At 42.2% G+C, this 12,288-nt stretch overlaps 1 protein-coding gene across 1 annotated transcript in view; it reads left to right on the top strand.

Moving 5' to 3' along the window:
• The window catches only part of TLN2 (talin 2), a 438,974-nt gene that overhangs the window by 342,629 nt on the left and 84,057 nt on the right, over positions 1-12,288 (top strand). The window contains exons 38-40 of the mRNA XM_078448675.2: positions 2,739-2,879; positions 3,338-3,519; positions 4,844-4,976. Coding sequence (XP_078304801.1) covers positions 2,739-2,879; positions 3,338-3,519; positions 4,844-4,976 — 456 coding nt within the window. The remainder of the gene's footprint in view (positions 1-2,738; positions 2,880-3,337; positions 3,520-4,843; positions 4,977-12,288) is intronic.

The raw sequence follows: 12,288 nt of genomic DNA, 5'->3' as shown, positions 1-12,288 counted from the left end.
GACTCCTGTGAGATTTTGCTAAGAGAACATTCAGAGGAGCTGGCCCAGGGGTCAAGAGTGTCCTTGTCCTGATGGGGCCTAGGCATTTGACTCGGTGACTTCACCCCCTTCATTGTTGCGATTGGGGTACTAGACATTCTGTGACATGGAATGTCTACACGAAAACTGTCACGTCTGCTTAAAATTTCACCAGTGAGCAGATTTGCATATTCAGGTTACTTGCGTGGCTCAGCCATCCCCAGAGTGGAAGAGGCATTCAGAAATGACATAATATCTGTGTAAACCGTCCTTTCTGACGCTAAGTGCTACCTCCAGCGGAAATAGCTTTTCCTTTTTTTTTTTTTTTAATGTTTTATTTATTTTGAGAGAGTCCGAGTGGGGGGAGGGGCAGAGGGAGAGCGAGGAGGACAGAGCATCTGAAGAAGCCTGCTCAGCGCTGACAGCTGCGAGCCCAGTGTGGGGCTCCAACTCATGAACCACGAGATCATGACCTGAGCCGAAGTCAGAGGCTCAACCAACTGAGCCACTGAGATGCCCCTAGCTTTTCCTTTTTGAAAATGAAAAAAAAAGTGGTTGACGTAGCTTGGCCCACCGTTCCACATTATTCAAGGTCCTGTCCCATGAATAGCAGTGGGCTGCGTGATGTGTGATTTTATTGCCCAGGCTCAAAAAATATATGTCCTTTCTTCACCTCTTGGTACAGTTTATGAAACTGCACAATTAGAAAACTGCTTCTTGGGATTTACCTCGGCTAATCATCTTTGCATTTTGAATAACAAGTTCAAGTAAAGAAAGGTTGCTGGCTTGATCGGATGTCTGCCTTCCTAACAGGCTGAGACGATTGTGGGAGGTGGAAAAGGGGTGGGGAAAAGTGTGGGGAGGTAAGAACAGGAGGCATGAGCATCACTGAGGGGAGGCTTGGCATCTTCCATTGAGCTAGAAGCCACATCATCCCAGCTGAAGGCGGTGGCATTGGCCACTGGTGTGGCTGGGATTTGAGTTCCTTTGACACCGAAGACCACTTCTGCCATCTGCCTGTTATGCTGCTTGCCTGTGCTGGGGCCACTCCTGCCCGGTTCCTGCTGTGTAATACCCGCCCTGCCTCCCAGCGTATCCTCATTGCTCTGAAGGCTGGCGGGGCCTGACTCAAGGAGTCAATGGTGTTGATAGTGTAACAAGACGAGAGTAACAAGACACCATGCAGGTCACCAGTGCTAACTCCACATTGACTGAGCACACGAGTGGCAGTTAGAACAGAGGCCATATATGTGAGCCAGAGATGTGAGCAAGCACATAGGGTTGCTCTTGGGTCTGGAAGATTGGCAGAATTGGTGAGGTTAGAATAGGGGTCATTGCCTATGGATGAGCAGAGGCAAGGCATGCATGGCATTAGTAATGATGGTAAATTAGCAGGGCTCACGGGAATTCCTCTGAAAATGTTAGCATGGTGGATGCGTAATTATTGTCCCCAGCAGCCAGGGCTTGATTGGAATGTAGCTGTTATTCAGAAATAGCCTTTATCGCGTACGTGCCTGTCTACTCTTGCCTTCCTGAAAAATAGAAACGCTCTCATCTCAGATCTGGTTTGTTTCATAATGCTGGTGCCTCTGTTTTTTTGTGCACTAATTGTCCAAATTGGCTTTTATATATTGCTCATCACAGTTGAATTAAAAGTTTAATTGGCCATCTAATGGAGAAATTTACGTTCTTCTACAAGTATAACTGCCTTTTCAAAAGTAACCCTTTGCCTAGAAGAAGGGATACTCTCACTGGATCACAGGCTTTCTAACAGTCTTGTTCTTCAGGAGGTAGGGTCTGGGTTTGGAGAACCTCAAATCCAAGTGTTAACCCTTTATCAGGCAGCCTGTCAAGGATCACAAACTACATTCCTGGATTCTTCTCATCTGGGCCATTAATCAGCAGTGTGACTGATGAGTCACTGCCACTGTGTTACCTGCTACTATTTTTTTAAAAAAGCTCTTGAAGCATAAGATGGATAGAAAGAAAACACATATCATAGGTACAGAGTTCAGTGAACTTAAGTTGAATACACATAGGGAACTATAGCCAGATCAAGACAGAACTTGGCCAGCCTACAGAAGCCCTCTGTGCTCCTTAGTCTCACCTGCTGTGAAGGGTCACTTGATTGCTAACACCTTACATTAGTTTAACCTCTTTTGTGCTTGCACAAATGGAATCATACAGTAAGTACATTTTTGCAACTGGCCCCTGTAAATATATGTTAGTGAGATTTGCCGATGTTGTTGGAGGTAGTTCTGGTCCATTCCTTCTCATTGGATTCCATTTTGCTCATTTCAAAATGGCAGATATAGAACCCCTACCTCCATCATTCTCTCAGGGGTATTCAGGTAAAAGTTAGAAAAAGTTGAAAGTGCTATACAATGTAAAGTGTTTTTATAACTTGGGAGGGAAAGAGCCCAAGGGTTATAGTCTGAAAAGTGGGGAAGAAAATGGTTCAGCTTGAAGGTCATATGAGTGGGAAATTGATGGACTTTGAGGTCAGGTGCCTTCTGAGCTACATACTAAACTTTACTTCTTATAATTGTTAATTGAGTCCCTCTGCTTGATGGCGTGATCTCTCCAATTACTTATTTAGGAATTCCCCTAACATTTTCAGTATTCCCATTAAACCACGTTCTTCCAATAGGAGATGATTACCGTGGCCACAAGCAGTTTGTGCATTTCAATGGGCTAATGTCTCTGTTTTCTCCCATCAGGCCCTGGATGGGGATTTCTCTGAAGACAACCGCAATAAGTGTCGCATTGCCACTGCACCCTTGATCGAAGCTGTGGAGAACCTGACAGCTTTCGCATCCAACCCCGAGTTTGTCAGCATTCCCGCCCAGATCAGCTCCGAGGTAGGGATCTTAGCAGCAAAGGTAATATTTCAGTCTGTGGCTAGTTTATGTGGCACTGAATGAGCATGAACAGTTAAGAGCTCCAAAAGCCCTGTCTTGTAGGACATTGTTGTTGTTGTCAATGATGATACGTGCCCAGAGTTCATGAAACTCAAGGTATGCACATCTTAAGTGGTAATGCCTTAATTTTATGTATTGAGAAAAATCTCTGTGCCTACGTTTAGGGCTGATTCTTTCTTGGGATGTGCCACACTCAAAAGTGATATTTAAGGGCAAACATGGACCCAGGTCCCCACCATTCAGGCTCTGTGTGAACCAGTCTTCACGGTTTCCTAACCTCTGTGTCACTTTCTGAAGAACCCAGGTAGTGACTTGGGAAAGAAGGGACCTTCCAGGACCCAACTTGTTCACTTAATCTGTGCACCCTGCCCTCTGACCCTTCTGCTGTTTGCTCTCAGGGCTCCCAGGCACAGGAACCGATCCTGGTCTCAGCCAAGACCATGCTGGAGAGCTCATCATACCTCATTCGCACTGCACGCTCACTGGCCATCAACCCAAAAGACCCGCCTACCTGGTCTGTGCTAGCCGGACATTCCCACACCGTGTCTGACTCTATCAAGAGTCTCATCACATCTATCAGGTTAGTTTCTACTCTAGAAATTGCTAGGGGCCTGCATCTGAACAGGGCAGAAAGTAGATAAATCCAATGGGACTTGGGTTTCATAGCAATGTACCTGATCATTATCATCATCTTTTCGTGTATCTCTTTGGGACCAGTGGTAGCACTGGGCACAATAGCTAACTTAAACACTTATTGTATGTCAGATCTGAACATTTTACCTGTATTACCATATTTCATCATCATAACCTTGAAAGGTAAACACTGCCATTGTCCACATTTTACTGATGAGAGAATTCAGGCAGAAAGGACTTAAGGAGTATTTTCACAGTCACCCCCAAGCCTGATGGTTCTAGTCCCAGGGCTAGCCATTGTACTACATTGTCTATACCTAGGAGCTTAGGCAGAGAACACCACTATGTATTTAGCAGGATTTGAGGTTACCTTATTTGGCTAAAGAGGCAAAAAGAATATTCCAGGTCCCACAGTAACTCTGGACATCTCTGAACTCCTTGGCAATAGAATGAACCTGAAAAACCCCCAGAGTCAATAGAACATCTCTAAGTTGGCCACATACCCCATAGCATGGAATGCATCCTTTTCCTTTGGTTATACTTTGTTTTTCGATTGTTTTTGAAATTCAGCACCATGGTTCTCTTAATGCCTCACAAAGTACAATCCACTAAATATTTGAACTCCTACCACAGGACTTTGTAAATAGTATACAACATAGAGAGTATAGTATGTTTACAGTGGAAATCACACTGACCTTTTTATAATACAAAGGTTTTTATTTATAATATTATTTATAGTATTAATTTATAAATATTCACGTAAGCCAGTGAAGTCAAAATTGTTTGATTAGCAGTTGTCTGTCGCCAGCCTGAAATGAGGAACAGCATCCTATCCTTCTCACTAGAAACAGAGTTAGCACAAGTGTTAAATTAAGAAATTCATGGGCTATGCAGAGAGGCCTTTCCAAGCAAGAGTCAAGGATTCACTCCTTTTTTTTTTAAATTTTTTAATGTTTATTTTTGAGAGAGAGACAGAGCTTGAGTAGGGGAGGAGTAGAGAGAGGAAGACAGAGACTCTGAAGCAGGCTCCAGGCTCCTAGCTGTCAGCACAGAGCCCGACGTGGGGTATGAACTCACATACCAAGAGATCATGACCTGACCCTAAGTCAACGCTTAACCGACTGAGCCACCCAGGTGCCCTGAGGATTCACTCCTTAAATAAAGCAATCAAATGTGGTAGAAGGTAGACAGGGCTCCTGCCCCAGCAGTGTTGCTGCAAGTTGTGGGACTTGAACCCCAAGGAACTATTGGACTTGCCCTGTCTCTTCCAGGGACAAGGCCCCTGGACAGAGAGAGTGTGACTACTCCATCGATGGCATCAACCGGTGCATCCGCGACATTGAGCAGGCCTCGCTGGCAGCTGTCAGCCAGAGCTTGGCCACAAGGGATGACATCTCTGTGGAGGTAGGCCAGGGCTCTGTGGCTGGATCCAAGGCCTCTGGGGTTGGGGAGTGGGACCAAATGCATTTTTGATGCTGGCATTTCATCACTGAAGCACCTTCCCCTGGAACAAACCTAGGAAGTTTTTGGATGGTTTGGTGAAGGAACACATGTACTGCTGGAGTGGAAATTACAAATAGGGCTGAAACTTGGAGGAAAATGATTAATGTCGGATAAGACTATATCAGTAAGGTGAGGTGACCATATTCAGTTTAACGCATCAGTAGAGCAGGCCAAAGTAGGTAAATTTGGATGTTTCCCTGTCCTGTGTTATCAATGTACTTCTTAACTACCAGGCATATTTAGCATTAAACTCTACACATGTGGTCCTTTTAGAGATCAAGGATTCTGCCCTCAGTTAACCATTATCCCATTGTTGGGATCCTTCTGCCTTTTTTGTGTGTGTATAGCTTTTGTGCTCGTTTCTATTATTTCCTTTATGCCTGGAATTTTTTTTTTTTAATTTAAATTCAAGTTAGTTAACATACAGTGTAGTCTTGGCTTCAGGAATAGAACCCGGTGATTGATCACTGGGCTTGAAAAAAGCATAGAGGACAGCAGAAAATCTATTGCCACAGAGATCAAGGGACTAAGAAATAGTCATGAGGAGCTAAAAAATGCTACAAATGAGGGGCAAAATAAAATGAAGGTGGCCATAGCACGGATTGAAGAGGCAGAGGAGAGAATAGGTGAATTAGAAGATAAAATGATGGAAAAAGAGGAAGCTGAGAAAAAGAGACATAAAAAAGGAGTATGAGGGGAGAATTAGAGAACTAAGTGATGCAATCAAATGGAACAATATCTGTATCATAGGAATTCCAGAAGAAGAAGACAGAGAGAAAGGGGATGAAGGTGTACTTGAACAAATCATAGCTGAGAACTTCCCTGATTTGGGGAAGGAAAAAGGCATTGAAATCCAAGAGGCACAGAGAACTCCCTTCAGACATAACTTGAATCGATCTTCTGCACTACACATCATCGTGAAACTGGCAAAATACAAGGATTAAGAGAAAATTCTGAATGCAGCTAGGGATAAACAGGTTCTAATTTACAAAGGTAGACATGTAAGAATAGTAGCAGACCTGCCTCCTGTAACTTGGAAGGCCAGAAAGAAATGGCAGGAAATCTTCAATGTGATGAACAAAAAAAAAAATATGCAGGCAAGAATCCTTTATCCAGCATGTCTGTCATTCAGAATAGAAGGAGAGATGAAGTCTTTCCCAAACAAACAAAAACTGAAGGAATTCATCACACTAAACCAGCCCTACAAAAGATCCTAAGGGGGAATTCTGTGAGTGAAATGTTGCAAGGACCACAAAGGACCAGAGACATCACTATGAGCATGAAACCTACAGACATCACAGTGACTCTAAACGCATATCTTTCTATAATAACACTGAATGTAAATGGACTAAATTCTCCAACCAAAAGACATAGGGTATCAGAATGGATTAAAAAAACAAGACCCATCTATTTGCTGTCTACAAGAGATTCATTTTAGACCAGAGGACACCTTTAGATTGAAAGTGAGGGAATGGAGAACTATCTATCATGCTACTGAAAGTCAAAAGAAACCTGGAGTAGCCATACTTCTATCAGACAAACTAGACTTTAAATTAAAGGCTGTTACAAGAGATGAAGAAGGGCATTATATAATAATTATAGGGTCTCTCCATCAGGAAGAGCTAATAATTATAAATGTCTATGTGCCAAATACGGGAGCCCCCAAATATATAAAACAATCACAAACATAAACAAGCTTATTGATAAGAATGTGGTAATTGCAGGGGACTTTAATACCCTACTTAGAACAATGGATAGATCATCTAGACAGGATCAATAAAGAAACAAGGGCCCTGAATGATACATTGGTTCAGATGGACTTGACAGATATATTTAAAGCTCTGCATCCCAAAGCAACAGAAGATGCTTTCTTCTCAAGTGCACATGGAACATTCTCCAAGATAGATCACATACTGGGTCACAAAACAGCCCTTCATAAGTATACAAAAATTGAGATCATACCATGCATACTTTCAGACCACAATGCTATGAAGCTTGAAATAAACCACAGGAAAAAGTCTAGAAAATCTTCAAAAGCATGGAGGTTAAAGAACACCCTACTAGAGAATGAATGGGTCAACCAGGCAATTAGAGAAGAAATTTAAAAATATATGGAAACAAATGAAAATGAAAATACAACAGTCCAAACTCTTGGGATGCAGCAAAGGCAGTCCTGAGAGGAAAATACATTGCAATCCAGGCCTATCTCAAGAAACAAGAAAAATCCCAAATACAAAATCTAACAGCACACCTAAAGGAAATAGAAGCAGAATGGCAAAGACACCCCAAACCCAGCAGAAGAAGAGAAATAATAAAGATCAGAGCAGAAATAAACACTATAGAATCTAAAAAAGCAGTAGAGCATATCAATGAAACCAAGAGTTGGTTTTCTGAAAAAATAAAATTGATAAACCTCTAGCCAGGCTTCTCAAAAAGAAAAGGGAGATGACCCAAATAGATAAAATCATGAATGGAAATGGAATTATTAGAACCAATCCCTCAGAAATACAAGCAATTATCAGGGAATACTATTAAAAATTATATGCCAACAAACTAGACAACCTGGAAGAAATGGACAAATTCCTAAACACCCACACACTCCCAAACTCAAACAGGAAGAAATAGAAAACTTGAACAGATTCATAACCAGCAAAGAAATTGAATCAGTTATCAAAAATCCCCAGCAAATAAGAGTACAGGACCAGATGGCTTCCCAGGGGAGTTCTACCAGACGTTGAAAGCAGAGATAATACCTATCCTTCTCAAGGTGTTCCAAAAAATAGAAAGGGAAGGAAAACTTCCAGACTCATTCTATGAAGCCAACATTACTTTGATTCCTAAGCCAGACAGAGACCTGGCAAAAAAAGAGAACTATAGGCCAATATCCCTGATGAATATGGATGCAAAAATTCTCAACAAGATACTAGCAAATCAAATTCGACAGCATATAAAAAGAATTATTCACCATGGTCAAGTGGGATTCATTCCTGGGCTGCAGGGCTGGTTCAACATTCGCAAATCAATCAGTGTGATACATCACATTAATAAAAGAAAAGATAAGAGCCATATGATCCTGTCAATGCAGAAAAAGCATTTGACAAAATTCAGCATCCTTTCTTAATAAAAACCCTCAAAAAAGTGGGGATAGAAGGAACATAATTAAACATCATAAAAGCCATTTATGAAAAGCCCACAGCTAACATCATCCTCAACAGGTAAAAACTGAGAGCTTTCCCCCTGAGATCAGGAACACGACAGGGATGTCCACTCTCACCGCTGTTGTTTAACATAGTGTTGGAAGTGCTGGCATCAGCAATCAGACAACAAAAGGAAATCAAAGCATCAAAATTGGCAAAGATGAAGTCAAGCTTTCGCTTTTTGCAGATGACATGATATTATACATAGAAAATCCGATAGACTCCACCAAAAGTCTGCTAGACCTGATACATGAATTCAGCAAAGTTTCAAGATACAAAATCAATGTACAGAAATCAGTTGCATTCTTATACACTAATAATGAAGCAACAGAAAAACAAAGAAACTGATCCCATTCACAATTGGACCAAGAATCATAAAACACCTAGGAATAAACCTAACCAAAGATGTAAAAGATCTGTATGCTGAAAACTATAGAAAGCTTATGAAGGAAATTGAAGAAGATACAAAGAAATGGAAAAACATTCCGTGCTCATGGATTGGAAGAATAAATATTGTTAAAATGTCAATACTACCCAAAGCTATCTACACATTCAATGCAATCCCAATCAAAATGGCACCAGCATTCTTCTCGAAGCTAGAACAAGCAATCCTAAAATTTGTATGGAACCACAAAAGGCCCCGAATAACCAAAGTAATATTGAAGAAGAAGACCAAAGCAGGAGACATCACAATCCCAGACTTTAGCCTCTACTACAAAGCTGTAATCATCAAGACAGCATGGTATTGGCACAAAAACAGACACACAGACCAATGGAATAGAATAGAGACTCCAGAATTGGACCCACGAAAATATGGCCAACTAATCTTTGACAAAGCAGGAAAGGATATCCAATGGAAAGAAGACAGTCTCTTTAACAAATGGTGCTGGGAGAACTGGACAGCAACATGCAGAAGGTTGAAACTAGACCACTTTCTTATACCGTTCACAAAAATAAACTCAAAATGGATGAAGGACCTGAATGTGAGACAGGAAACCATCCAAACCCTAGAGGAGAAAGCAGGAAAAAACCTCTCTGACCTCAACCGCAGCAATTTCTTACTTGACACATCTCCAAAAGCAAGGGAATTAAAAGCAGAAATGAACTATTGGGACCTCATGAAGATAAAAAGCTTCTGCACTGCAAAGAAACAATCACCAAAACTAAAGGGAAACCAATGGATAGGGAAAAGATATTTGCAAATGACATATCAGACAAAGGGCTATTATCCAAAATCTATAAAGAACTCACCAAACTCCACACCTGAAAAACAAATAATCCAGTGAAGAAATGGGCAGAAAACATAAATAGACACTTCTCTAAAGAAGACATCCAGATGGCCAACAGGCACATGAAAAGATGCTCGACGTCACTTCTCATCAGGGAAATACAAATCAAAACCCCACTGAGATACCACCTCACTCCAGTCAGAGTGGCCAAGATGAACAAATCAGGAGACTATAGATGCTGGCGAGGATGTGGAGAAATGGGAACCCTCTTGCACTATTGGTGGGAATGCAAACTGGTGCAGCCGCTCGGGAAAACAGTGTGGAGGTTTCTCAAAAAATTAAAAATAGATCTACCCTATGACCCAGCAATAGCACTGCTAGGAATTTACCCAAGGGATACAGGAGTGCTGATTCACAGGGGCACTTGTACCCCAATGTTTATAGTAGCGCTTTCAACAATTGCCAAATTATGGAAAGGGCCTAAATGTCCATCAACTAATGAATGGATAAAGAAATTGTGGTTTATATACACAATGGAATGGCAATGAGAAAGGATGAAATATGGCCTTTTGTAGCAACGTGGATGGAACTGGAGAGTGTTAGGCTAAGTGAAATAAGTTGTACAGAGAAAGACAGATACTGTATGTTTTCATTCTTATGTGGATCCTGAGAAACTTAACAGAAGATCATGGGGGAGGGGAAGGAAAAAAAAAAGTTAGAGAGGGAGGGAGCCAAACCATAAGAGACTCTTAAAAACTGAGAATAAACTGAGGGTTGATGGGGGTGGGAGGGTGGGGAAAGTGGGTGATAAGCATTCAGGAGGGCACCTGTTGGGATGAGCACTGGGTGTTGTATGGAAACCAACTTGACAGTAAATTTCATATTAAAAAAAAAAATCAGAACCCAGTGATTGACATCTTACTTAGGGCACCCAGTGCTCATCCCAACAAGTGTCCTTCTTAATGCCCATCACCCATTTAACCCACACCCCACCTGCCTCCTCTACAGCAACGCTTTTTGTCTCTGTATTTAAGAATCTCTTATGATTTGCCTCCCTCTTGGTTTTTATCTTATTTTTCCTTCCCTTCTCTGGTGTTCATAGAGCCATTTGGCCTGCTTTTGCCAATTTTTCCAAAGTTGAGAATAGTATTTTCCTACTTGGCTTCTGTGATTTTCTTTTCCTGTTAACCTGCTCAAAGACCCTTGATTTATACTTCCTTCTCTCTGTGTCAAAACTGCCAACACTCAGGAGGTGCTTAATAAAATATGGATGGTCTGTTTACTGATGTGTCCCTCACTGCCACCAAATTCATCAACAATGAACTTTGCCTGCTGTCTCTAAGTAGTGGGCCCAGAGTTGGTCTTGCTCATTTTTTTACTAGAGCTGTCGATTGTACTTCAGCTTTACCCTCCTCCCTCAATGCCAAGAAAAGAAAGAAGAAATATTCTTACCCTGTGCAGAATGTTAGAATTACTGTCAACCTGTTACTTAAAGAGGGGATATGCATACAGAAAAGTGTGCACATCGTAAGTGTGTGGCTTAATGAATTATCACCAATTGAGTATAGCCCTTAGCACCAAGATCAAGTATCAAAGATGACCAGCACCTTGGAACCCCCACCCTCGCCCTGCCTTTAACCACCCATCCCAAAGCTTGTCCTCTGTCTTCACTTCCTCCCTAGGAAGAAAATCCCTCCCTTTGAACTATGTGTGCTCCATACTTATTTCATGTTTATTTTAAGAAGCCATCTGTAATAAGATAACATTGCTGGAATGTTCTTGCATTCTTGACTATAATCACATTATGAGCAGAAAGATGATAACAAGCTACATAAGACCCTTGGAAGTTTGAAGGTTTCTTTGCACGTCTGTGCCTGTTTTTCCATTTTTCCCTCCAGGATTTTCTTTTCACTTTAGCATACTACACTGCACTTCTCATTGAGTAACCCCTGCTCAAAGGCCCCAGGCAGTATGCAGCATTGTTCAGAGGGGAAGCTGCCTGGGCCAGACTTTCTTTTCCAACAAGCAGGACATCATCACTTTGCCAGGAAGTACCCTATTCCATGCCGGCATGTGCTGACCTAAGATGTCCAGTGTCCTGATATATTAATGCTGAGTCTTACCAAGCGAAGCTCCTAGGAAGAATCCTACGAATCTGACCTTTCCTGCCACTAGCTGCCAGTGACCAGCTTGGAATTCCCCATTTCCGTCATGTGGCCTCATCATCCAGATACTTTGCCCCATCTCTTGACAGCATGAGTCCAATTCTTCTCTCAAAAGCCATTTTTAACATTTGCATCCACATCACCCAAAACAATGCCCTGAGAGCCTGAGCTGAGCTCAGCAGTTTACTCATCTGGCATTTTCACCGTGTCCTGTCTAGGAAATGGTCCTGCTTTCTGAGAGCTGATCTCATTTTCACGTCACCCTTCTTGCCCCCACTCCTTCCTTAAGGAGTTCCTAGTTTTGAGGACTCAGCCACCTGGAGGTTCCCCGAGGCTCCGGCAGTAGCTCTCCCCATTTGGATAAAATTGTCTTCCTTCCTGGAAGGGAAATGTTTTTTATTTCCAGTAATTGTGCTAAATAACCCAAAGTAAAGATACTAGCAACAGCACTCAACACTGTGGTTGGTGTGAGTGAGGAAGAGCCGGTAGAAAAAGTATCCTTGGGGCCTGCCTCGTGTCATCCCTGGGTAGAAGCGTGGGGGGCTGTGGCCCAGGGGGGCTGAGGGTCCCTGGGCAGGGCAGGGTGGACTGGTGGCTGTGTGGCTCACCCAAGTGAGCTTTT

Source organism: Panthera onca, chromosome B3 (genome assembly GCF_046562875.1).
Source record: "Panthera onca isolate mPanOnc1 chromosome B3, mPanOnc1 haplotype 2, whole genome shotgun sequence".
Classification (NCBI taxonomy): Eukaryota; Metazoa; Chordata; class Mammalia; order Carnivora; family Felidae; genus Panthera; species Panthera onca.
The sequence above is the reverse complement of the archived record's forward strand: the minus strand, read 5'-3'. Positions and strand labels throughout refer to the sequence as shown.